At 45.4% G+C, this 27,255-nt stretch overlaps 1 protein-coding gene and 1 long non-coding RNA gene across 3 annotated transcripts in view; one reads left to right on the top strand and one right to left on the bottom strand.

Annotated features, from left to right (window-relative positions):
- The window catches only part of ITGA5 (integrin subunit alpha 5), a 67,614-nt gene extending 54,929 nt beyond the window's left edge, over positions 1-12,685 (bottom strand). The window contains exon 1 of one of the 2 annotated variants that reach the window (XM_088137932.1): positions 12,385-12,685. In XM_088137932.1, the coding sequence (XP_087994058.1) occupies positions 12,385-12,593 (209 nt within the window). In that variant the 5' untranslated portion in view covers positions 12,594-12,685. The remainder of the gene's footprint in view (positions 1-12,384) is intronic. The other variant, XM_088137933.1, reaches the window with a different exon arrangement.
- LOC148216282 (uncharacterized) overlaps positions 12,507-27,255 on the top strand; it is a 70,943-nt gene continuing 56,194 nt past the window's right edge. The window contains exon 1 of the long non-coding RNA XR_015795664.1: positions 12,507-12,648. This is a non-coding gene — a long non-coding RNA (uncharacterized LOC148216282). The remainder of the gene's footprint in view (positions 12,649-27,255) is intronic.

Raw genomic sequence — 27,255 nt, 5'->3', positions numbered from 1 at the left:
CCTGAACTCCATTCAGGAACATGGATGGAAATCATCTGGTCAGAATGGGTGGAAATCAGTGGATGGAAACCATATTCAGGGAAGAAGCCAGTATGTGCCCATGGGGCACCAGCAAGGAGCAACCACTGCTTAACTATTGTATGACTTGTGACATGCAAACACAAAGTGGTTGCCATTGAACTTTCAGCAAAGCGCACCTTTATTTTGCAAAGGATTCTGGGCAATGCTCTCAATGGTTCATCCGAGCTTTGCTGGGGGGGGAAGGTGTCTTCATTCTCACTCCTTATACCCAACATCCCCTGGGGATATTTGGGGCACTTTTGACCTGCCACTGATTTCACTATGGAATTCATTCTCACTTAGGGCTCCACAGATGAGATTTAGGGGGAAAAAAACAAATTTAAGGTACTTTCATGCATAGGGAAAATATTCTGTCTCTTAAAGATTTCTCTATCAGGGTCATTACAATTGTTGTTAGGGTTGGGCAATGCTTTGGATTCATAGGATGCTTCGGGGGGGTGCTCACTCCTTCATAAAACAGCTGTGCCTTTTCCTGGATTAATTTTGCAGCTGCAGCACAATCCCAGGAAAAGATACATTTCATCTGCTGGAGCACCCAGGGTTAGCGCCCATGCACGCTCCAAACCTCTCTGCTCCTTCAGAAGCAAGTCACCACCCAACCCTGATTCAGATTTAAATTATTACATATTTTACCTGATGTTCTACTTTGCCTATCTGACGGATTGTAACCCGTGACAAGATCCTTTGGCTCACAGGCAGACTACAAATATTTCAAAGAAAAAGTAAAAACTCCCATTTTCTCCCTGTGGCCACGACAGTGCTGTGATATACGGGGATTTAAAATGTGCCACAGAGAATGTGCTGAGATGACTCCTTGGGTTATCCAAGCCAACAAGCACTTAGAAAATTACCTTTGTTCTCACCTATCAGGAATGCAGCAGCAGCAGTGGCCGGTAACTCTGAAACAGTTGTCTGAGGATGGGGGAGCAAGGAAGAAAAATGATACCCCTGGCCTTCCAAAGACAAGGGGGAGGAAGTTCATTAAGTGTGGCATGCAAAGTGATTGAGATGCACCGTTGATCACAGGTGAGGCACGCCGCATGAAGGGCTCCTGCGCAGATGAACTCCCAGTTGGGAACTGCTCTCTCAAAGGACAGGTGCTGCTTAGCACAGGTGAGTTTGCTTCCAGATACTTCCTCGCAACCCAGTCGTCTGGGAAAGTACCCCACTGACCCTCATTCTCCATCAGCAGCATGTCTGACTATCTCTGCATACATCAGGAGGCAAAACGCTCCCTTAAGGGCATTATTTATGACAAGCTTCCATCTTAAAGGCAGCCTGGAGAGTTACAGAAGGCACTGGCAGGGTTATGCAAGCAGATATGATCGTAAGAGTGGCTTGCCAAGCATGAAAAGAAGCTGAAAAGCAGAGCGACTTCTGCTTAGGCAGCCAAGGGCTTCCTCCTCCCCATTGCATGCCACAATCTGGGCCCCCTTGGTCACATGCCAGGAGGCCAAATAAATCTGACAGTGGGGTTGTGCCTGCCCTGGGGCCATGGCCATTCTCTGAAGAGGACCGCTGTTCTCAGGTGGGTGAATCAATAGCCCAAACTAAGCAGGACTGGTTAATCTGCAACCTGCTGGAAAGGCCACTGGTCCCCTGCAAGGCCTTTGATGATAATGATGGCATGTAAAGAGAGCTAAATGTTTTCCTGGGAAAGGGGACGCAGCTTATTTTCAGAGTTGTAAAACAAGATGGAAGGCTGTAGCTTAGTGACAGAGTGGCTGCTTTGCCAGCTAAAGTCCCAGGGTCAATCTCCAGCACAGTGTTTTTCAGCCATAGCAACTTTCAGGCGTGTGGACTTCATGGCTGGCTGGGGAATTCTGGGAGTTGAAGTCCACACATCTTAAAGTTGCCAAAGTTGAGAAACACTGCTCTAACGTCTCCGGGCACAGCTAAGACTGATCCCTACCTGACATCCATTGCTGGTCAGTGTCCACCAACCTTCCATTATTTGGAGCTATAGGTCCCAGAATCCCTGACCATCCGCCAAGCTAGTTGGGGCTGATGGGAACGTAATGCAAAACTTCCAGAGGGCACCAAGTGGCTTCCCTTCAGGCAGATTCCATAGATTGAGATGCACCAATGGTCTGATCCAGTAAAGGAGATCCATTCTAGCTGCTGCTTTCTGAATCCATTTCATGAGTGAGAAGATGCAAATTGCCTCCAGAAGCTTGAGACACAATAAGCTCCTTGGGATCAATTATTAATATATAAGTATACATCATCAGATCCCTGATTATTCTCAGCCAAATGGGCAAATTATCTTTCCTAAATATGCACAGCATGGCCTCTTGTTTTAACATAAACTTTAGCTTTCAGAGGCTGGAATAACTTTGATAGGGAAAGTGTAACCCTAGTATTTGAACATCAAATACATAATCAGCTTCCTACCACAGATAATTCTCCACAAACCAGGCCAGAGTCATTTAGATGTTATCAGTTTCCTTTTCCTTCATTTCCTCAGCCCGTTTTACCACCCACTGGTCACTGTCGGTTTCAAAAGAGGGAAGGAGAACAACCTGAGAAGCTGCTACAGCTTTCCTCCTGTGTCCTCCAGATGTAGTGGAGACTTCAACACCCATAATTCCCAGCTCACATCCCGTTCTAGATTGGTGACTTGGAAGTGCATGCACACCCAGAGAGACATGTTCCTCCTGGGGCAGAAAAGGCTGTTATAGATCTCTTTTCACACCAGCAGGACAGAACGGTACTTTGAAAATGGCAAACACGCTAGGCATACAATCTTGGCTTTCAAAGCTTTTTCTATTGAGGTAAAGGGCAGACCCCAATTCTTGAGAACTGTAAGTATAGCTGATCAGGGAGTTGTGAGAGGGGGAAAAAATTCCCTGCATTTTTTTCTGGGTATTTTTTTAACCTCCCAATATTTTGGATTATTCTGATTTTTAAACCTCCATGTATTCTACTTGATTTCCATGACAATAAAAAAGGCAGCATTGAAATGAACTAAAATTAAGAAATAAATGGCTGGATTCAATAAGCATCCGCTTCTCCCAGCCACTGAAAGAAATTCAGCTCCCTCAGCCTAAAAAAGGAATTGAAAAGACAAAGCAGCTGGGCAACTTAGAAGCCAGACCGGAAGGCAGCACATGTTACAGGAGACCCAGGGCTGTCCATGAACCTCCTGTTACCGGGTCAGTCCATCAGCTTCACTTCCATAACATGCAGCAATGCTTGTCCCCAAACTGTGACATAACTTTTTTGCCATTTTTTAGTCTTTCCTACAAATGTTACTAGGAATCATAGTTTGACACAGTGTGGAACTGTATCCATCATGTCCTGGATCTTCAAAAGGAAGTAACAACTAAAAACCCAATTTAACTCTATGGTTGGACGTCCTTAGAATGCAAACTCCAGACATGGCATATAGGACTGTTCCTCCCATTAGCAGAAGAAAACCACTGGCAGAGCAAGGGGAACATTTCTTCTCCCTGTGCTCACCCAAACCCATCCCAGAGGATTGGGGGACACACCAGAGCAGGTGTGGTGGACACATGGCAGCTTATGTGAGGAGGCAAAGGGAAAGATATATTTTATGAGAGATTATGTTGAGTGGAACACAACGACTACTCTGTAAAACTTTGTAGACGGGTGTGGATATTTTTGACTCAGAGATATGGCTTTTCAATGACAACTTTGTGTTACTCCAAGCCACCCTTCCATGCTTGGAGGATGGACCTTTAGGAACCCAACCCAAGTTGTCATGACATTGAGCAACTGAAGCTGAGCTGGCTAGGCAGAGCCTCTCATTTGGGCATAGAAGAAAGAAGGGCAAAGGGTAAAAGATAGCAAGTAAGCCCAGAGGGCACAACCATTTCCAAAGGAATCTGTTTGGGTTAGTGGCCATAGCTGCCCCCTATAGATGAAGCCAGCCTATTTAGGCATCTGACATGAAGAAGGCAAAAAAGGTGACAGAGGTCAGAGGCTGAAGTGAGGAGAGGTCAGTAGCAGAGCAGAGGTCAGGGAGAAGTCCTTTCCTGACCTCCTACATAGATGGATCTCAGTCACAGCTAAGGAGTCTCCTGGGAGGTGGAAGGAGCCAATTCTCTCTGTGCCCATTGCTCTAGTTTTCACAGCATCCTTCCTTCTCAATTCACTTCTTTTAAGATGTGACCAACTACAACTCCCACCATCCCCAGTCAGAATTACCACTGGCCCTGTTGATCAGAGGAGCGGTAGGAGTTATCTTACAGTACAGGCTGGATAAAGGCCCAGAGTACGTCATTCCAGGAAAAGGACGTGCCCAAATGTTGCCATTTCTCCAGTGGTATCCCTCCTTATGAAGTTCTTCTCTGCTTTGAAGTGGCCACTTAACATGAAAGGAAAATGAGTCAAAGCACTCGCAAAGGAGGTTGCCTTAGCAAAAGTTAATGATTTTTTTTTCAGCAGTGAACGCAGATGGAAAATATTTAGGAACAACGAGGTACAGCTAGCTTACCCGCCTAACTGTATGTACCTCCTGGTCTCATCCCTCCACAGCTAGGAATTTTACGCTCTTCAGACCCAGCCCAGCCTGCCTTTGATAAAACCACATGGGGTGTGTGTGTGTGGAATGGGACAGAGGGAAAGAGTGCACAAAGCCAACTCTGGCCTGATGCCATTTGGGGTCATGCCAATGGAGCAGAGGAGGTGCACACCCCTGGCTGATGAGCAAAGACCAAACCAGCAGCAGTCAGTCCCTATTCTCCTTCTAATTCTCCCCTAGAATCAATGGTAAGGACTTGCCCTATCACATCATTCACACTTTCTGTGGTGGGGCTGAATGCTACCCTAAACTTGTGCAAGAGTTCTCCCCTCTCACTCTGCCAACATCTCTAGTCCTCTTGAACTTCCCTACTCAGTCTGTAGCTGATTTCTGCCTCCCACCCAGCCCCATGAGTTGCATGGGGAATGGTTTGAGGGAACAACCAGCAAACCACATACCCAAAGAGTCCCACTGGCCACAGCTGGAAGCCAGAGTACTACCAGCTAAGAACCAGGAGCTTATGGATGTGTGCAATGGCCATGATACACATGTGCCCTATTTCTTAATTCACAGTGAATGCAGATGGCTTATATATTCAACTCTGAATACAAATACTGACTCCATGGCCTGGTTCAGACCACCGTATTACAACTTACTAAGACAAAATGCAAATGACTCCTCCACTCTTCCCATCAATGGCCCAAGCAATCAACCTAGGGCATTGCTACTTCACAATAGTTTCCCATTTCCCTCAAACCAGTCAACTAGTTATGAGCTTCAGGAAGATCAGAAAAAGAGTTTTAAATCTGATTTAAAATGCTTAAATCAAGGGTAACCCATGGCATTTTCTCTCTCCCAGCTATCATCTCCTCTTCCGTACAATGGGCTAATTAACAACTCTCCATTCAACCTACTAGGTGGTTGAGAGTCCTATAATTTGTATCCATCCCATTCCCACCCTCCATACAAACCTAATAATTACCAGCATCCCCTCTCAGAGCTAGCAATTATATGTAACTGGGGAGGGAACAGAAGGATTTCACCTTTGCAAAGGCAATCCACAGAAAAGCAAGAAACAATTTCCACCAGGGAATGGGAAACAGCTGTGTGCAAGAACCATAGTTCTTGAACAAATCCTAGCCTTACCACTGTTATGCCATTATCCCATGCATGCTACTCATGTCTCTGAGCAAAGAAAAGGAGGCTTAACACACATGCAACGTATCTCTGGACACACTGATTGTATCTTAAGAACAACTCTACAGAATCAGACAGAAGTTCCAATTAGCCCTTCATTCTGTTTTTTAAATATTGGTTAGCCAGATGCCTTTAGACTCTTACAAGCATGATTACCCTTGTTTGTCCCTACCATCTAGTACTCAGAGCTATACTGCTATTAAACAGGGAGGTTTTATTGAGCTGTCTCTCACAGGTACCCACAGTGATCTGGGCTTTGAGGACAAGACTGCCAGATCTTCAGCAGCTTCACAGAAGATGTGAACTCCAATGATTTCCATTCTAAACATTTACAATGCAGGATTTAGTCAGAGAGAAGTCCCAGTGCATCTAATGAGACTAATTCCAAGGTCAGCAATATGCTCCAATGAGGATAAGCCTGGGCAACAGAAATGAACTTCCAGTAAATATGTATAGGATTCTCTAGTAAATGCTACACCATCGCCTTGCTAATCTTTTTGTAAGCTCTTTGGGACAGAGATATGTCACTTAACAGGGAACAAATCACTGATATTAAACAAGCATGAAGAAATAGCAGTTGTAGGAGCCAGTTTGGTGTGGTGGTTAAAGGCACTGGAGTAGGAGTGGGGGAACTTGAGTTCTAGTCCTCCCTTGGGCACAAAGTCAGCATGGTGACCTTGGGCCAGTCACTCACTCTCAGCCCTGGGAAGGGGATATGGACCACGGTCAAAGGACCATAACAACAATAGTAGTTGTGGAATTAAATACAGGACTGACAGTTTAGAACAACTGCACACTCTTTGCTAGGCAAGAAAAGTATTGGTAACAAACTTAAAATAGGCCTAATATATTCAGGCTGCAAAAATCAAGATGACCACTACATGCCAGCACAGAGAGGGATAAACCTGTGGCCATTGGATTCCTACAACCCAGATATGGTAAGACTAGACTGGGACTACCAGCATGCCCTCTAAGACTAAACAGGGGCATGCCTCTATTCTGGCACGCATTGCTCAAGGCGCTCCTCTTGCTATTCCTGGAAGGCCCTCGGTTCATGCAGCTTCCCACTGTCCAGGGAAGGAGCAATCAGCTGGGCTGCTGAGAATAGACCACTGCTATTTCACTAACAATAACGGAAAAAATTAGCAGTATTGAGCTGGGGGTGGGGCAGCTATCTCAAACTTGGGCCAAGGGAGCCCTCTCTCCCCTCCCAGTGATCCCGCTAGAAACAACTGGCGTTTTGCAGTGGGAAACCAGCAGTCTTCAACCAGGGGTCCTGGCAACGTGAGGTAGGTCAGTAGGCAAGTTCTCCCTTTTCCATATGCAACACAAGATGGTTGGCAAAGAGCGGGACTAACTCCCCACCCTTCTTTCTCAATGATTGTCCTTGAATGTGGAGGCTTACAGTGGTTGCTTGAAACTCTCCAGGGTTCCCTTCACAAGTTTTGAACCCACAGCACTGGGGTTGCTAGCTCTATCCACTATGCTAGCAGATCCAAGCACTGCTACTGTTTATTTGGCTGCAGTTTGCCCTACTCTGATTTTGGAAGTCTTTTTTCTTTTCTTTTTTTTTTTGCCCCATACAATTTCTCCCCCTTCCCTTCCCTCTAAGAAGCTTAATAGACTGTTCCAATTTTACAGTGAGTCTGATTGTACTTAGTGCTACAATGGCTACCACATTCAGTTACATTTACTGTTCAAATAGGCAGAAATGGGAAGGAAGGAAGAAAAGGAAGCAATAAATTGGATCTGGGTGTCCACGGGTGCATATTTACATGCCTGCCCATCAAGATCTGCATGCACACGCACACACAAACACACACAGGCTCTTAAGAATCAGAGAAAGAGGGAGTTTGTGGAATTGTAACACACACAAGTGGTTATTTTTAAAAAACGCATTTGCACTGCCTTCTCAAGAGGCCAAAGGAAGGCAGTGATTCACCAGGCATAGGATCCATAAAACAGACATTTGATGCCTAAAAATCTAGCCTAAGGAGCCTGGCAGGAAGCTCCTGCTAGGGCAGCCTACAGCAAACTCACCTCCTGCCCCTTCCTGCAATAAAAAGGCAAATGCTGTTGCTTCCTGGCCCTAGAACAAGCTTTCCTCTGCAGCCCATAAAAAAGATCACATTTGCAAGAGCTACTGCATTTTGCACTTTCCGATGATGGGGCTGCTTGGGGGGAAAGGACACATTTGGCACATCTTACATTGCTTGGCACAATAACGGACAAACCAATAGCCCAGTTGTTGAAGGAAGACTTGCAGGTCCTCCCTTTAAATCCCAGGTTCAGTCTTTGGAATCTCGCATTGGGAGAAAAAGACCTCTGCTTTGGATCTTGATGAGTAATTGTCAAACAGAGAAGGCTGTTCTGAGCAAGGTAGACAATTTGGGTTCCTGCACTGAGCGGGCAGGGTTGCATGCCATGGCATCAACAGACCCCTTCCAGCCCTCCAATTAACTAAAAGAGGGCATTGGGACAATCAAAGTTGTGCCTGCTTGACAAAAAGGTTAGGAAGTCCGAGAGGGCAGAGATTCCAAAATCAGCACTGGAGCAAAGGCCCAGAAAGTCCAATGTTGCAGCAGCTGGTGGGTCTTGCTTGGGTTTGGAAACTAAGCAGGTTCAGACCTGGTTTGTTTTTGAAGGGGGACTACAAGGAATCCCACGGTTACATGTGGAAGTTGAAAAACATTCCAGAAGAAGACAATGGCCAACCATAGATTCCATCATGCAATCCAGAAAATTACATGGAGGTGTCAGAGGGGTCCAAAGATGTTAAGCTTGACACAAGAGAAAGTTGAACTAATATCAAGCAGAGGACTTCAATAGGAGTTTAGGGGGCAAGTGGAAAACCTATACTAAATTACGGAGGAGTTCATCTTATCCTCATGATCCTGATCAACAGTCGAGCACCTGCTCTGCAGTTCAAGCAGAGAGGCAGATACTGGTTATACATCTTTGCATTTTTCTCTGTCTATATTGTAACCTGGTTGGGAATTCTTAGGGACTGTATTTCAACACAAGGAGAACCCCAGGTTGGGAAAGGCTCCTCTGCTTGTCCATAGAAAAGATGCAGTGCTTGCTGGGGCTTAACGTACGTGCAAATGCATCCAGCAGTGGAGGAAAAATCAACACTCCACTCTCTTGCTTACCAGTCTAATCAGAACAAATCAAGTATACAACAATTGACAATAACCTGAGCTCAGGCGTGGAAATGCCAGCACTGCCTTCAAAGTAACAAAAATTCCTAGACAAGCCCCTTGTATGTAGAAAACAATATGCTATCCAGAGACTTGCTGGAGGGTGTTTCTCCACACAGATGATATGCTACACGCCCATGCACGGGTGTGACTCTGCAGTATGGGAGTGCACGCACATAGGCGTCAAACATTGGTGATGGTCCATGTCCTGGTTTGTGTTCTGCGCAAATGTTTCCAGCTAGGAAGCTGTGCTGCATCTCAGCCAGCCCTGCTGGCAAAGCTCCCTTAGAAAATCTTCCCATCAGACCTCAGGGCATTGACCTCAGAATATCCTGCTAACGCTGTGGAAGTGCCTGCGACAGGCCACAGAGTTACAGACTTAGTGCTGGTCGGAGCATCACATACTGCAGCTGACTTCTTTCAGCCGGAGGACTGTGGCTAGAAGCTCTGAGTGACGGTACAACCTGGCCCGGCCCGGTAAAGGAAGGAAGGAAGGGGATCCAACTGTAGCTTGAGCTCTTGGAGAAAGGACAAGGCCTGGAGGGTTGCAGGAAGGACTGGTTCAGGGCCAGGGCATAACACCAAGGAAGGACAGCCTGCCCAGGATGACCAAGTTTTTTCTGATCAGCAAAGTAGAGAAGGGAGTACAGCCAACAGCCCTGTTGGCTTCTTTGAAGCTCACTGCAAGCATGACTCAATGGGAACTTTTTTTGTGGCGAAAGTAGCATTGGGAGATGCACAAAAGGAATATTTCAGATGAAATTTGACATCTGTCCCTCAGCTACATACAAGAATCTGGCAGGGACACATTGCTGTCATTTGTGGCAACCTCACTGGGACAACTGGAGTTAGCCAAGGAAGTGATGAGCATAGACTGATTTTTTCCCCCCGATTAGACCTTAGTTTCTTCTTTCCCAGGACATGTGGAGAAGGACACCAGCCACCCCCATCTCCCTAGAAGACTAGAAAGAGAGCAAGTCAGGAGGAGGAGACTGCATATAGCACCAATGTCAGCATCCTGACATCCTTGGGTATCTGCTCTTCTGCACCCCCTTGTTTTCTCCTCTTGCGCAATACCCCTAGCCCAGCATCATCCAGAGCACGGGGTAGTTGATCAGACCTGTCCACCCAATGGTGCTTGAAGCAATGCTACTATTGTAACTAGGAATGTCGGCCTTTTGACAAAAGGGGTTGTTTAGGACAGGGAGTCCCTCAAGGCTGGAGAAACCCACTGCACTGAGCAAGCCATAATGAATAGAAGGTATCAGTTTGGATCCCTCTAGATCCACTGGACCACAATTGCATCATTCCCAGCTAACATCCCATTTTGCAGCAGACAAACATTTGTGTTTCACGTGGATATCAGTTTGAGCAGCACATTAAGGATGGCTATCCTAAAGAGAAGTCTTTCTCCAGCCCTGCCTATCAGGCCAAAGGGTTGATATCTGGGTCTCTCCAGCTTCACAATCACTAGAATTCAGCTGAGAGAGTGCCTTCCCCCCCCACTTCTTTTTCCCTCCTCACTTCATTCTGTAAAATCTGAGGTGAGGATTTGAGACTGGGTTTCCCAGCTCTTCCTAACCTTACTCTCTGGTTGCCAAGTTGTGCTGGCTCATTTAAGCTTCAGGCATAATGGTCACATTAGTAGGGTGTGGCCTGAAGATCATCGCTGCTGATTAGTTACGGCTTTAAAAACAATGCTCAGAACCCATTCTTTTCTACACATTTTTCTTCACAAAACCCATTCTTTTCTTCACACCATCCTGGAATGTTTAAAGGGGAACCTGAGAGGGTTTACAAGAAAAAAATCTTTCAGCCCTCCTTTGAAAGATGTCTCTCTACTTGTCAGCAGAGCAGAGGAGCAAGGCAGCTAGTCAGTCGATTAACTTAAGTGCTTAGCCTGCACCTAGAAGTTTTCAGCCCTTTTGTACATGTTTAATAAGCCCTAATAAATTAAGAGACTTGTTTGCCAGCAACTATGGACAAGTCTTTTGGAAAGTTAGTCCAGAAGAAGAAATTTGGTGCTAAATCTACTCTCTGCGATATGGGGGGCGGGGCAGTGTCTTTGTGTGTGCACTTTAGCACACTTATCAACCACCCAACCCACTTGCCCAGCATCAGCTTTTCAATCTGGAATGGGTGAGATCTGGGTGTAATGCACACACTGTCCCCATGTTCCTCCCTTTGCTGCCAGATAGCAGCTGACTTTCACAAGCCTTCCCAATTAATGTGTAAAAGCACGTGCAAATGCAGAACTAGCCACTCAGGATGGGGTAGTCTCCAGCAGCATCCTTTCTTTCTTGCAAGCCACCCCAGAATGGAAATGGGGAGTCCACAGCCAGCCCTCAGGATGCCAGGAACATCCCAGCTCAAGGGGAAGGAGATCCCACAGAGTTTCTGCCAGGCCCCATCAGCTTTGCCAAGGCTTACACCGGAGAGGGAGACAAGTTGGACGTTCGGCTCAGGATGAGGCTTCTAGTTCAGCACAGCCCAAGGAGAGGGAGGAGATCCGAGAATAGCACCCCCCATCTCATTTCCAGCCAGTTCCCTTGCCGGATTCCCCCTTCCCTGACGCCGTACGTGAGGAGGGAGAGCACGCGGGCTGGTTATTTTGCCAAATCCTTTGGCCAAACACACACCTGGTGGAGTCCAGGTCAGAGCTTCCCCCCCTTCTTCCACCATTCCCTCCCAGGACAAATAGCAAGTTTTTTAGACCTCCCCCACAAAGGGCACGGGTTCTCTCCCCCACTCCAGCTCTCCCCGCCCAAGCCCGATCCCCCTCTTTCTCTCCCCCCCCACCCCTGGAAGCAAGAGCGGCGGGGCTGAGCTCCGATTACAGGAAATGCTTGGTTCCGAGCCTGTTGGGGGCGAGAACGAGTGGAGAGGAAAAGGGGGGATGCGCACGGAAAATCCGCCAGGCTCGCCTGCGGAAAAGTTGGACCGTCGCGCGTCCCCTCCCGTGGAAAAAGCCGCCGCCGCTACCGCCAAGGGGGAGCGTGCGGGGTGGAGACCCCACTAACGGGAGCGGGTTGGAGGAAGCGCGCAACAGGCAGGGACGGTGGGTCTGCAACCACTTAGTGGGGCTAGCAAGAGGGAGCGGGCGCCAGGCCAGGCCAAGTGGAGGGGGCGTGATTTGGAAGGGAGAACGCGGCTCTCTCAGCCAATTCAAGCAAAGCCAATGCAATTTCACTTCCCCGGGCTAAATGATCCAAGTGTTACCAAAGGGTCCAACACCTTTAACCGTGCCTGCGACCGTATGCGCCCCCCCGCGTCCGATCACTAATCCTTTCACTCAGGATCCCCGAATTACGGGAGGGGGGCGCAGTGGGGTTGAGAGTACCCAGCTGGGCTCCCCCTTCTCGCAGAAGTGCGAAATGCCCCCCGGTGCGCTCTTGGTCGCGCCGCCTAAATCGGACCCACCTCTGTTCTTCCGGGAGGTAAAAGTCCACTGAGAACCCAAAAAAGCTGCCTGGGGGGCCGAGCAAAACCGTCGGCGCCTTGGAATCCAGGTTGAAGCCCCAAGCGCCGAGCCCGCTGAAAAGGAACAGCAGCGCCCGGTAAAGCATGGCTGGGCTCGGGGGAAGAAACGGTGCTCTGGATGCGCGGCAGGCCACGGAGCCCCAAACCATCCCAGCCGGGTCGCCACGAGCGTTTGCGCCAATCGTTCTCCAAGCCGCCCGGAACGTGAGTGCTCGGCGCCTCCCCGCCTCTCTCGCTTCTTCCCCGGGAATGACTCACAAAAGGAGGAGTTTCTCGCCCTCCCCCTCGACGGGACGCGGGGTGGGGTGGGGTGGGGTGGGGGGCAGGATGGATCTCATTAAACTGCCAGCGCTGGAAATTTTGGAGAGGAGCCAGGAAGAGCTCCGATGAATACTTCGATATAGCGGGGTGGGGGGTTGAAAGCAAAGCAGCGAATTTTCCAAAAATGTTAACTGCTCTGTCTGAGATTTGTGTTGAACTTCTTGTTCTTCGGCTGTGCAGCGCGGATGATGTAACGTTGGGGTTTTCCTTCCTGCAAGGGAATCGAGCGCTCGGTGCCAAAGTCGGACGGTTTGGTCGTGATTGGTTGCCCCGCGTTACCATAAAAACGAAATTATGCTCAGCTGAGGAAAAAAAATAGGGTACCCAGTCAAGTGTGGCGCTTTTTTTATCCTCCCCCCCCCTCCCGCAAACCAGACTATTTCAAGGATCCGAAAACAAGGACCAGAAATCCAAATTGGTTGTGTTCATGGGTGAGGTTCTGGTGGTGCCAACGACTGATCCTGATCTGTCCCTGGTTTAACCTTTCACTGTGCAACCCTATGCAAGTCAACTTGGAAATAAATCCCACTGAATTCAATGAATGAATTCCCAGGTATACTATTCCTCCAACCTTATAAGCAAGATACAGACATCTTTGGTCCTCTCCGATTCACTAAAGTCTTGCCCCACCCTTAAGATTCAGTTGCCAAATTCACCACATTTGAATTGTCAATTCACTGGAAAACTGTTTGCACATCATCCAGGATGCTGTGACTTTGGGCAGAGGAAAGTCTTGTGTGACTTTACTCCCAATCTTAACCCGATTAATATAGCATAATCCAATCAAATGTGAGGGATACCCTTCCCCCCCCCCCAAAAAAAAGAAATGTGCTGAGCATTCTGGCTGCGTTGCAGGAATTTAAATCTGAAAAGGTTCGTTACAAAGAGTCAGCCCATTTTGGTTCATCCAGTGGTGCTCCTCATAAGTGGCAGCCATTCAGGTTTTCTGAATGCTTCTAAGCTGGAGATGTGTGGCAGAATGAATGGAAGAGGGTTCTGTTTGCAAACAAGTAGACGTATGTTTTCAGCCTGCAGTCTTAGACACACCCACCCGTGAGAAAACACCCTTGAAAACAGTGCACTTACATTTAGACAGGTACAAAACTGCATCCTTTGTTCAAGGTTGCTCCCAAACTCCACCATGGAAATGTTATTTATGTATTAAGATATGCACTGCCAACCCTCCAATCATGTTGTCAGATGGTTTCAGAATTAAAGAAGCACAATAGGTTGGTTTCCTAAAAAATCTCCTTAGGCATAAGCACATGGGTGCCCTTCCAACCAACCCTGAACTACACACCATGTTGACCAAGGCTTTATTTATTTATTACATTTATATGGTTCCCTTTTTTCTGAAAGCTTAAAGCAGCATACTAAAAGGCCTCTTCTAATCTTATTACCACATGTCATGTGGGTTAAGCAGGGAGAGTGGCTGGCCCAAAATTATCCAGTGTGCTCTTGCAGTCAGCCTGGAGGACACCAGTTTATCGTCTTCTGGCTTAGATGAAATAGACCAGCAACTTTTGCTGGTGAGATATGATACCTACATCCTTAAGATACTGGAGTTTAACAATCCCAAGCAAGTGAAAGGAAGACAAGACCTTGCAGATTCACAAGGTCACTCTAGCTTCCATTCTATGGTTTTGTCCCATCAATAGGAACCTGTTTGGTGAATGGAATAAAGGCTGCTAGTCCTTAGGGCAGTGTTTCTCAACCTTGGCAACTTTAAGATGTGTGGACTTCAATTCCCAGAATTCCCCAGCCAGCATGCTGGCTGGGGAATTCTGGAAGTTGAAGTCCACACAACTTAAAGTTGCCAAGGTTGAGAAACACTGCTTAGAGTAACCTGTTGATGGCTGGAGGCTATACTTCACTTATTTAGTGTGTGTGTGAAAACAAAGGCTACAGTGGGTGAGGTAATGATGTAAAATGGGGGTGGGGTTGTATAGGGACAAAGCCAGGATTTTCCGATTTTCCTGGAGTTAGCATTTGCACTAAACTTTTTGTGTATTCCAGTTAGGGTTGAAGAGTGCAAAAAAGTTGCTCAGTGAATGACACGTAGCCCTGTGGCCATAGGTTGCCCACTTTAACAAGCCTTTCTTATCCATTGTATGAAAACTTCAAATCAATACGAAGTTGAAGAAGGTTGAACTAGTCACTGGTGCACAGCCTCCAGTTCCATCTCCTTGTTTTCCAGGAAAGCTCCAGATGTTGATGAACGACAGCTCCCAACAGCTGTAGACCACAAGGCCAATGGTGAAAGATGGTGGGAGCTGTCGTTCAGCAACATCTGGAATTGCACAGGCTGAGCACCTCAGTGTACTGAAAAAGGCATGTGGGTGGTGATAGGATTCAACTGCTATGTTTACCAAGAGGAGACTGGATTTCTATTTGAACAAAAGGTGCCATAAGGAACAAAACAGATGGAGATGGAGCAGCACTTGAATTACAGAGGGACCTTACATTTGGTACAATATCCTTAGCTACTCACAACGGGATGTGTGCAACTTGATCCATCAATCAAGGATCAGACTTATGGAGTTCATTAAACCTCCCCCCCATCTAATTCCTTCTCTGTATTTCTGAGATGGTCATGAGACTTCATCTACATCATCATGGCTGCTGTCGATCAGAGGTCCCCCCCCCCTTTTTTTTACCTTAGACCCATCCTGTTTTGCAGGTACTGTTTTTTAAAAAAGCTATGGGTGAGATAAGTGATTTGGCTACGAGGGGTGCAATGTAGGTTGTGAATTTCATAATCCCGGAATCATCCCTTCTTTCTATAGAGCACTGCTGAATTTCTGTGGATCTGCTGTTTGTCTCCGCCCCTGTACTGTCCATTCCAGCCTTTCCAAAGACTATGGTATTCTGGGAATTGTAGGCCCAACATATTTGGGGAAGCCAGGATGGGGAAGGCTGTCACATTATTTACCAACATAAAAAGCAACCACGCAGTACTAGGTGAACCTTCCTCCCACTCGTCTATCAGATTCATTAAGTAATGTCAACCAACAATACTTTTTATGTAACGGTGATTATTGCTGCAGATTTCAACATTTGGCTTCAGCCGAGGTTTTATGCAACTGTGAACATTTCCCATGTGTGTGGCTGTGTTTATAATGATTATTAGTTAAAGGGGGTGGGTGGAATCATATGGAAAGAAGCAGCACTGGGGAAATCTGGAGAGACCTACTTCATTGCTGTATAAACAAAAGCCTCTCTATTAATTCTGCAGCTGTTAATGGAAGAAAAGGTCAGATGTGCTAACTGCTGTCACAGACCCAATAGTTTAACATTGATTTTCTCTTTCTGTCTGTGTGTGTATATCTCTTTGCCAATGCTGGATGACCAAGAGCGGGCACTGGCCCATGATGAAAGTTTATACCAAAATAAAGTGGTTAACGTTCAAGGTGTCGCAAGAATTTAGCCAAGTTTTCTGCAACAGATTCAGACAGCCAGCAGGCTGGGGAAGCTAGACGTGACAAAGACCCTGTTTGGAAAACTCACTGTCTTCAGTAAATGGGCAGATTGGGAGAAGCCGGGAACTGAACAAGAGCTTGGTATGGATGCAAGAGGATTCCGATCTCAAGAGATGTGCCAAGAACCATGTTCTCGCAGAGAGCGATGTAAATGGCCTGACCCTTTAAGTGGGGAACGGGCATGAAAGGGAACTTTTTGCCTGGTTTCAAATGGCTCATTCATACCTGCAGAATTACTTCTTAACTAATGCACCTTCAGCCACCCTGGATCAAATAAACCTGTCTTAGGAGCTTTGCTGTCCCTTCTGGCGGTTTCTGCTGCTCCGCATCATTAGTGTGGAGATGATCAGGAATGGTTGCTTAAACAGCGGCGGAGAAATGGGACCAGGTTGTATAGCTCCACCCTTAGTTACCTGCATCGTAAAGCCCCACCCCCTGCCTACAGTGTGGAACTGTGCAGGGGGGTGGAGCTTTACATGTGCAACTCTTCATATAGAGGCAGCCATATCACTGGGATACCCCTTAATGCACATGAGTCAAAGGTTTGCAGAGCAACAGGCAGGGAATGCTAAGAACTAGAGGGAAAGTTGCTATTTATTGTTAGTGCTGGGGTTTTTTTGGTGCAGATCTTTTAAATAAAGTCGGGGAGTCTTGAGTTCAAGCCCCACCGCAGCCACCTAGTTTGGATTTCTGAGCCTCACTTCCCCCAGCTGTAAAATGGGAAGAAGCAGCTGACTCATAGACTCCTTGTGGAGAAAACGAGCAATTTGGTGCAGCTCTTTATTTTATTTTATTTTTTTAAGCACCGTAGCAACTTCGAGTGGCATAATTTTTTCCAAACTGTCGCTAGTGCTGGCAGAAGGGAGGAGAGAGTGTTGAGAGCTGTCAGTCACAGGTCAAGAACAGCCTTTTCTTAGGAACAAAAATCAGCTCTCCGGTTGCAGTCAATAGCAGGCGGGTGGGATTTTGGGCTCAGCTTCCCCACAGGCAGCCATGGCTTTGTTTGCTTGCCCACCCTTTCTAATTGGGCCCCTGGGTGGGGTGTTCGGGCAGAAGGCGGGCCAAGCTTCTTCTCTGACTCGGCTGAGCTCATGGAAAGGAACGGGTTCAGCCAATGTTGCAAAACATTTGCTTAGGCAAAAGCCTTGGAAAACATTACATGCTAATAATAAATAACCAATGGCCTGTGGAGGTGAGAACTGAATTGGGGACAGACCAGTTCCACAGCTTATGCATTCTTGGCCCCAAAGAAAGCCTTCATGTCCCACCCTGGATCTGAGCCTGATGCAAATCCTCAGGAGAAAAGCTGATTGTCTTTAGATGGTCATCAGGAGCTCTTTTGAGCCGGGACACCACCCTGCAACCTACTTTGAATGCCTACAGGGAGCTGTGGCTGGTGCCTATGAAAATAAAGAAGGAAGGAGGAGGAAGAGAAGTCCCCCCTAGAGTCTTCAAGCACTATAATATTGAAATAATTCCTTTCAAATATTCAGATTATCTTGCTGGAATTTTATCACAGAAATCTTTTGCAGGGGATTCAAGAGTTCTCTTCATGTTGCAGGACAGAAGGCTGGGGCAAGAGAAAATCGTTTCTTGCCTCATTGATGTCACAGCTCTGCTTAATAACTCTTCTGAAGGGAGGCCCCAAGTTTCAAGGTCCCATCCAGGCGTGTCAGATACCTGTCCCACATTTTCCTCCTCCTGGTTCAGGTCTCAAGAATTGGGTTGCCAGCTTTATTTTCTTTTTCCTGTCAAGGTTTCCATGCTTAATGGCAGAAGGGTAGGCAGAAATTCAAGTGGAGATGTTTTCTTGTCATGGGGATGAATCTTCACCAGATGAATTTTGAGCTGCTGGGAAACTGTTAAAATAAATTCTTTTGGTCTGTTCTCCTTCCACATGGAGACACAGATTAATCTGTGGTGTCCAGACAATAAAAATGACAGCAAACAAGAGGGTAATCTAAAGGCAAGGGAGCTGAACCTTGCGTTTCTTTAGGAAGAAATGCTTCCTATTCCTGTTCCAGAAATTTTGCCTCCAAGTCTCTATCCCACCTCTGTCTGTTACTGGAATACTTCCTTCCCCTTATATCTCTGAAAAACATTCTGGCAGCTCATTTGAATGAGCCAGTGTGCTGTGGACATTTAGGAGAAATTATGTCAACTATCTTATTATTACTTATTGATGTTGTGCCATCAACATCCTGGCATTTGGCAAAATGTGAGAATATTTAATTGATAAGTAGGTTCCTGATCATTGTGCTGCGGGGTATTGCTGTGCCGAAGAGATCTGTCCTGGAAAGATTATATTCCAGGACTTGGGTTTTTATATGTTTGCAAAATCAGGATCCATCAGCATGATTTGTGACCTGCCGGACTAAAAATAGCCCCGTCTATGTTGAATAGCCCTTAGAGACATTAAAAATCTTCCCTAGTTCCTCAACCTCCATATCTGCTTTCAAAATTAGGTTTCTTCTTTACTTTATAGCAGACTTCCCCGTCTGGGGTTCTCCAGATATGTAAGACAACAAGTTCCATCATCCCCCAACAGTTTGCTAGTTGGGATGACATGATCCTAGTCTTGCCCAGCTGGACAAAGCTGTCTGAGAAAGGGAGACAGTCCGGATGGGGATAGAAATGTCCTGCTTCCCTCTCAACCAGGGTGGTGGACAAGCCCTATTCTAACTCCTCTTTGGGTGGTGGCATTAACTTGGGTTTAGATTCATGTACTCCTGTAAGTGTATTCAAGTACTTAGGGATTTGTCAGGCAGCCAGAAAAAAATTAATCTCACAACTGCTTTTGATTGCAAAAGTATTTGTGCAATAATACTGGAAGGAGGCATCATCTCTCCTCTGCCATTTGATAGATTGCCATATTTGAATGTTCAGCTTATCAGAAGTTCAGCAAGTGTTTCCCAGCATTCATGTGGCATTAGGGCTGTGCAGAAAAAAACCTGCCTGAGAATTTAAAGATCATCAAGATCCCCCTTGCCAGAATTCTACCTGCTCATGAGGACCGTCTAGAGCTGTGTTTCTCAACCTCAGCAACTTTAAGATGTGTGGACTTCAACACCCAGAATTCCCCAGCCAGCCATGCTGGCTGGGGAATTCTGGGAGTTGAAGTCCACACACCTTAAAGTTGCTGAGGTTGAGAAACCCTGGCTCCCCTCCTCTCTTAGTTCTGGACATGCTGGCTAGGGCAGATGGAACTCTTTGAGTTTGGGTAGACAATTTTGCCAAGTGGCTGAAGAAAACTCATTTCCAGCTGTATCGAAGAGAGTGCAGTTCCAACTCCCATGCAACTTTTCTGGCTTCAATCCAAAAGAAGCTAACTATGATTGAGAGGCCCACTGAAATGAGTCAGATGGGTTTGATATGGCCAACCTTCCTTAATTTCAGTGAAGTATAAGAGCAGGTGCTTTAATTGGGCTGAGACCTTGTAGAGATTGGTGGATGGCTGGACGGACAGATGGACAGTCCTAGAGAGATGCAATGACTGATATACGTTGGACTTGGAAACAGTATGACAAGGTTGTTATCTGTGTATCTCAAGTGACCAAACGTTTGACACGTACCGACCGAGCTACGATTTGATGCAACTGTTTGTGTGCTATCTCACTCTCTCCTTTTTTCACCATGCCCCATGATGAAAAATTATGTTTCTTTCTATAATGTGCGTGCTGTTACAGAAAGCAAAGCTGGCTTACGCTACCCAAGAAGCTTTTTACCTACGTTGTCTTTATATGTACGTTTTAGAATGCTTCTGATACAAAAGCATCTCTTCTTCAGGTTGGGCACATTTAAAAATGCCATATTTACCTTCACGCACACCTCCACGCAGCACAGTTTCGCATATGAGAGCGTGATTTCTTTGCACGGACATAACAGGCGACACACCATCTCCTCTGCACCTCCACCCACCGCTTAACTTTTCCTACTATCCTTTGGTGGATCTTTCGTTAATATCCCGTCAGCTCTGGATACGGTATTACTTTCCCTTTCTGCGTCTCTCATTCATTCCCATTCTGCTATCCTCTGTGATTCATATTGTTCCCCCCTTTTCCTCTAATCTCTGTTTCGTTCCTCCCTAGAAAGTTAATACCGTAGGGTATAAACAGATGCCGTTCCATCGTTCACCACTTGGGGTCACATGGCACAACGTGCTACAAAGTGATGCTTAGGCAGAACCCCACTCACTCCTTGGGGCTCAGAGCTGCCCTCAACGCGAACTTAATTTTCACTGTTGTTTGGGCCCCCTGCAAGCAAAAATGTTAAATAAGCTGCACACAGCAGCATTTCCAAACAGAGGCTTGAATCTGATTTGGCATTCAGATCATTGGAGAAATGTAGATGTGCTCTTCTCTTAACAGAGGGGCCTCAGGTACATTAGTTTAAAGCCGTCAACTTATATTGTTCATGCACGTTTACGCATTGCTTGGTTACTTTTTATTTGATGAGGTACAGATTTGCTGCCTGAACTGACGTCATTGAAATGCCTTGAGTTTGAGGCAAGTGAAATTTCAACATGTTGTGCTTGATTTGTGCTGGCTCACACGCCCCGCCCCGACCCCGACCCTTCAAGTTATCGTATGAGATGCCTATGTGACCCAGCTAGGAGGCTAAATATAATCAAGGCATAGGTGTATGTGTGTAGGGCAGGGAGAGATGTCTAAATTATTGTGCAGAATATCACACGTGACACTTTCTTCTTGGTGGACTGATGTCATGGATGTGCGCTCAGTGCAATGTATTCTTGCCTCCCACAGAACAAATTTATTTCTTTGAAGCCCAGGCAACTATCTTGGAGGGGCAAAGATCGTCTTTACACAAAATATTTACCCGTGGTTAACTTAAGCATACCTTACTTAATGAACCTATTTTTCAGGTTTTGTATGATTCCCTAAACCATACGGTAATCACATTGACTGAAATTGGCACAATATATTAGATTAAAATGTAGTCGAGAATGGTGGATTGGTCTGTGGTACAACACACAGCCAGAGGCAGGCTGGGGACAAGACTGTCATTTAAGGTGGGATAGCCTTCGCTGCTGTCACAGAGGTCTTGGAAAAGGAACAGAAAGAACCCATAACTTGGAGACATGCTATGTCCTCTTGTGTCAAGGATGCACTTCCAGTAGGAACCTTGTAAGAAATGTTTCACAAAGATGGATTGGTGAGAGGTGGTATGATGACTTCCCTGTCTGATGCAACAGTAGGGCAGCACTTCATTGTGATAGGTCTGTAAGAACATACTCAGTGGCCCTAGCCTGCAGTGGCACCAATGATATGGGGAATATGTGGTGCTGGAAAAAATATGCAGGTTACTGGATAGGAAGCTGAAATCCAGGACTTAAATGTATAGGTGCTTTCCTCATCCACAATTTAAACATCAGCCAGCAATGTGGTGCAGCTACTAAAAAGGCAAATGCTACCGTGGGTGCATTAACAGAAGCATAGAGTCAAGATCCTGGGAAGTAATTGCTCCACTCTACCTGGTCAGAATCTATCTGAAATATATACCCAGGTGCAAGCACTACAATTCAGAAAGGATACTGATAAATTGTAGCAAGTTCAGAGATGGGCTACCAAAATAGTAAGGGGTCTGGAAACCAAGCCCTATGAGAACAGTTTAAAGATCTGGGTATGTTTACTTCACAGAAGAGACAACTGAGGGAAATACCATAACAGTCTTCAGATACTATGTAGAAGATAGAATGGAGTTATTATCCATCACTCAAGAGGACAGGATCAACATTAATGGGTTAAAACTATAAGGAAGTAGGTTCAGACTAGACATCAGGAGGAACTTCCTGACTGTATAAGTTGTCAGCCAGTGGTATGAAGTGGTGAGCTCTCCTTTGGTGGAGGTCTCCAAACAGCAGCCGGATGTCATCTGTCAGAGAAGTTTTAGCGGATTCTACATTGAGCAGGGGGATTGACTAGATCCCTTCCAACTTTATAATTCTATTTTGGTCTGAAATGTTATCTGTCTAATGTACAGGACAGCAGCTAGAAGTGGTAGAGCTGAGGTGTTAGAGAGTATGGATTTGGATTTGGTAGGGACAAACCAGACCTGAAGAAAAGAAACTAGATCTCCTTGCAATGAAATGAAACCAGATAAAACACAGAGGTCATTTATAGAAGAACTGCTATAGTAATGGATGACTTCATATACTGGCAAAGGTAGAACAAAGAGAGAATATCCCTAAGTATCTTGAAGAACTATGCCCCACAACTGTGTTACACTTGGGCAATGAATGAAGAGAGGGATGATCTCTCAAAGCTTAATCATCAGTGAAGTCCCAGATCTTGTGTGACACATATGTCATTGACCTAACAAGAAACTTTTACCATAGTGATACAAAATTCAATTTTTAGGTAGGCGGACATATAAATGGAAATTAACATTAAAAGAGGGATCTTCTAAAAAGTGAAAAGCTTGGTAAGGAGGAATTCAAAAGGGAAAGCTAAGAAGGTCATATCTCAGGGTTATTCAAAATCTTGAAAAGAAAAGCTTAGCTGGAATATATTTTTTAGTTCGGGAAGAATCCCACCAAAATTCACCAATTTATATAATTAATGTGGAAAGTCAAGACTGTTTCAACGAAGTGGGAAGAATGGATAGATAGATTGATTGACTTGGTTTAAATTTCACCTTTCTATTCAGTTTAACTCTCAAGGCAACCAACAGTAATAAAAATTAGTAAAATGTTACAGAGCTAACAAGGAGGAATACAAATTTTTGGTAAAAGAAATGCAAACAGAAAATAAGGCTGTGATAACACCAACTATATCACTAAAATATTTAAACCAACAATAACAAACATTTAAACACAGCACTGGCAGCACATGGTATAGGAAGTGGTTAGACCACTAGAGAATAAGGTTGTGAAAGATATTCTAAAATAGTGTAAAGTGATTGCAGAGAGACCGAATAAAATATAGTGGTTCAGGGGTTGGATTTGGGTCAGTAAAGCCCAGATTCAAATTCCTATTCTCCTATAAACTTTCAGGGGGACCAGTTGTCTTCTCTCTGGCCCAACCCCACCTCACAGGGTCATTGAGGTGATAAAATGGAGGGAGAGCCTCAAGTTACCTTGAGTTCATGGGAAAGACAGGCTGCCAGTGTGATAAATATTTGCCTCTGTCTTCATGCTGGAAGATGTAGAGATTGTGTGTCTGGCACATATATCTGGAAGATGCAGATATATGTGCCCAAACAGATGTCAAGAGAGACTGGAGATGAATAATACTGTATATGGCAGATTCTTACAACCCTGGTGTTTGGGATAATCAGGAGAACTTGTAGTTGGATACCCACAGGGTCCAAAGAATTCCAGTGATCTTGGGATGGGGCCAGACATACACAGGCTCTAAAATCTAAGCACCAAAGAGATATCAGGGCTGGAGTTTGTTGGAGGTTGTGACTTATTTATCACAAGTACATTCCTTCTTCCTTCAGGAAGTTGAGACACAGCCGCTTCCATGGCAGTCATGGCCAATCTTTTTGGGAAGGGTGCTACAAGTTGAGTCCAAAGTATGAAGCAATCCCACTACAATACAGTATGCAGAATACTCCATGTGCTTTCTTCAACCTGGGTGCTTTTTGCAAGTGATGTTTCTAGTTAAGAGCTAGTTATATACTAGTTGAGCCTGTCCAGGGTTCTGACAATCTCCTGTGGCCTAATGTATCCATATTATTGGGGTTCAAAGGCAATCTCTCACAACTGGAGTAGGACTGGCTGATATATAAAAGTGTAAATGGTGGATAGCTTCTGCCTTTTAGGATCAACCGTCAACAGTAAAGAATCCAGCAGTCATGAAATACAGATAGTCCTGGGGTTATGATGGCAACTGGGACTGGAATTTCTGTTGCTAAGCGATGTGGTCGTAAAGCGCAACGTCAAGTGACCACATTGCTTAGTGACGGCAATCCCAGCAGTCCTGGTTGCCATTGTAACCCCAGGACCACGTGGGTCGTTAAGTGGGAAGAGACGGGAGTCCCAGGCAAGCAGGCCAGCAGGTGAGAGCTGCGGGTGAGAGCTACAGGTGGGCAGGGGGGTGCCATAGGCAGGTGCTACTGTGTGGGTGGGTGTGCGAGTGCCGTGGGGGGTGGGGGTGCCGCAGGCTGGTGTTACGGAGTGCAGGCAGGTATGCAGGTGCCACAGGGTGGGGGGATGCCATGGGCAGGTGTCACAGAGCATGGGCAGGTGCATGGGTGCTGCAGAGGATGCCATAGGCAGGTGCTAGGGAGTGCAGGCAGGTGTGCAAGTGCTGAGGAGGGTGTGTGTACTGAGGACGGACAAAAAAGTGGCAGCAGTGGGAGTAACTTCAGACTTCCTGCCAGCTTCCCCATTGACTTTGCTTGTGGGAAGCCGGCAGAGAATGTCGGAAATCACGATCATGTGACTGTGGCTCTCTGTGATATCATAATCGCAAGCTGGGCACTGAGTGCCTGGATTGCAATAACATGACCGTGGGGACGCTATGATGGCTGCAACTTCATGGACCAGTTGTAAGTCCCCCTTGTTCAGCACCATCATAAGCTTGAACCATCGCTGAACAAGTGGTTGTAACCTGAGGACTACCTGTATGCCACAGACTAGCAGTTGGTAGGGGTGCAATGAAACTTTTGGAAGGAATATTCAGATGCTGTGATGTGTCTATACCTACAAAGATTAGCATTGTTCAGACAATGGTTTTCCATATGACACTCCATGAATTCAAAAGTTGGACTTTGAAGAAGTAGTAAAGAACATGAACATTTTGAATGTTAGTGCTTGAGATGACTCTTGAGGATATGATAGGTAGACAGGAAAACCAACCAATGGATCATATAACCAGCAGCTAGATGGATGGACTCAATTACAGGGGTGATGGGCGCACCAACTTGAAGGGCCAGGTTTGGGACAGGTCATCCTGGAGAAGGTCTAACTATGTGGTTGCTATGAGTTGACATTGACCTGATAATATTTAATCAATAATTAAAATCATAAAAACAAAACACAGAGCAGGCTTCTCAACCTGGGGCCCTGAGTAAATGTAGAAAGTGATAAATCAAGATAGTTGCATTTGACAGTGAAAATGGACTATCAATTGCAAGTTATACATAAATGATAAAGAAGTAAAGCAACTATACAAATAGGTAGACCTTGATAGAATATTTATGAAAGAGGGGGAAAGGATGGAAAAACGTTAACAGATGCAAGGACTGGTAGACAAGAAGTAGGTAGTATGTGGTCTGCTCAAATGAATGAATATGTCAAAAGAAGCAAAAATGGTTCTATATAAGAGCATGCATCTGCTCACTTTTTATATGAAAGAGCTCAGTCAGAGCTCAGTGTATCAGGAGAAACATAAAAGCAGTGCAGTAGGAATGGGGTACCTAAGGTGTGTGTAATAAGATAGGGTCAAGAAGGAATGGATATTGAATGAGTGAAGATATAAAAATGAGTGCTTAGTACAAGTGAAATCTGTTGAGGTGGCTGGATTATACAGAGAAAATGAAAGAGGATCAAACAATAAAACTAAAAGCAAATGGGTTGAGGAAGGAGAAGACCAAGAAACTTGTGACTGAATGGAGATGAGATTTTCAAGATGAGAGAGGCAAGATGTTTAAAGAACAAAAGACAACATATGAATTGATGTATAGATGTGGTAGAAATAAAGATGGTTCACAAGGCTGAAAAGGCATGGAGAGATGTAGTAAGATATAATGAATGTAAACTAGATTTAATTTCATATTTTCTTTTATATTTTCTTACATCTAATTTATGGAGAAAATCTGTCTATGTGGTCACTAGGAGTCAAAAACAACTTGATGACACATAATCAATATCTGATTTTTTTTGCTTACTATCTCTTACTCTTCTTCTGTGCTTGTCATAAAGTTACCTATTCTAAAAAGGAATATGTACTGTATGTATGTACCAAGAAGTAGTAGATGTCAAGGAGACATCTCCTGTCTAGAGCTATGAGGGATTCGAGGACAAACAACTATAAAAATTTAGGATCCCCTATTTTCTCACCTATGCTCTTTTTTCCTGACTTCAGAAGGTGTTATACATTTCAAAAGGAAGATCTAGGGTAGAGAAAATGGATGGGGAAGAATATTGTTCTGATACTGTCCCCTTCCCTACTAAGCTTCCACATCTCTCCATCTATCCTGTAGAAATGTTATTCCTTGAGCTTCTTTTCCCATGAAGGAAGATAAGGCTGAAGTCATGTCATACCTCTTTGGAAATGATGCTCAGAAACGAAGTCCCAACTAAGGAGAATCTCAACTTACTCTTCCTTAACAGTCTGGTAGGGAACCTTGCCTTTAAGTATGTGGGCATCAGGCTGAAATATGTTATTATGCTTAAGCTGAGCCTGGGAACATTCCTGGTCCTTCAGCTGAGATGACCCCTGATTTTCTCCTCTTATTCTTCCACCTTTGGAAAGTAGGAAGCAGTTGCCTGCAGAGAAAGACTGATTGGATATGAGCAGAATCAAAGCAGGGGAAGAGCAGGATGCTTCAATTGGGCTGACTTCCCCTTGAGTTTGCACATAGCAATTTGAGCTGGAGTGCTTGCAGACTTGCACATTTGCATCAAATACTCACCCCTCCTTCCTGGGAGTTGATTCCAGGCCATTCCTCCCATTAATCAATTACAGTCCCTTTATGTAACAAGAAAATGTGTTATTGAGCAATAACAAAGCAACATTTCCCAGGTGCTGACAAATAGTGTAAAAACCATTTTAATCTCTGCCTGGATCTGAATGTAATTCTTAACCTTGGCATACACTGGCTTAAATTTAATCCTCATCATCCAGCTGTTCCAGATTTAAGATACTGGATTCCAACCATCCAGGAAGTCACAAAACCTTGGCTGAGTCATAATAGCTTTGGCCTCAAAGAGTACAGAACGGTCCCATGTCCATAATCACTGTGCATTTCTGGGCCCCAAAACTGCAAAAACTGAATCCCACCCAGCTCTTCTTTGCAACTTCCTCTTAAGAAGAAATCTTCT

Source organism: Python bivittatus, unplaced genomic scaffold (genome assembly GCF_059951505.1).
Source record: "Python bivittatus isolate LINGU-HERP-01145 unplaced genomic scaffold, Pbiv_v1 ctg000220_np1212, whole genome shotgun sequence".
Taxonomy (NCBI): domain Eukaryota; kingdom Metazoa; phylum Chordata; class Lepidosauria; order Squamata; family Pythonidae; genus Python; species Python bivittatus.
The sequence above is the reverse complement of the archived record's forward strand: the minus strand, read 5'-3'. Positions and strand labels throughout refer to the sequence as shown.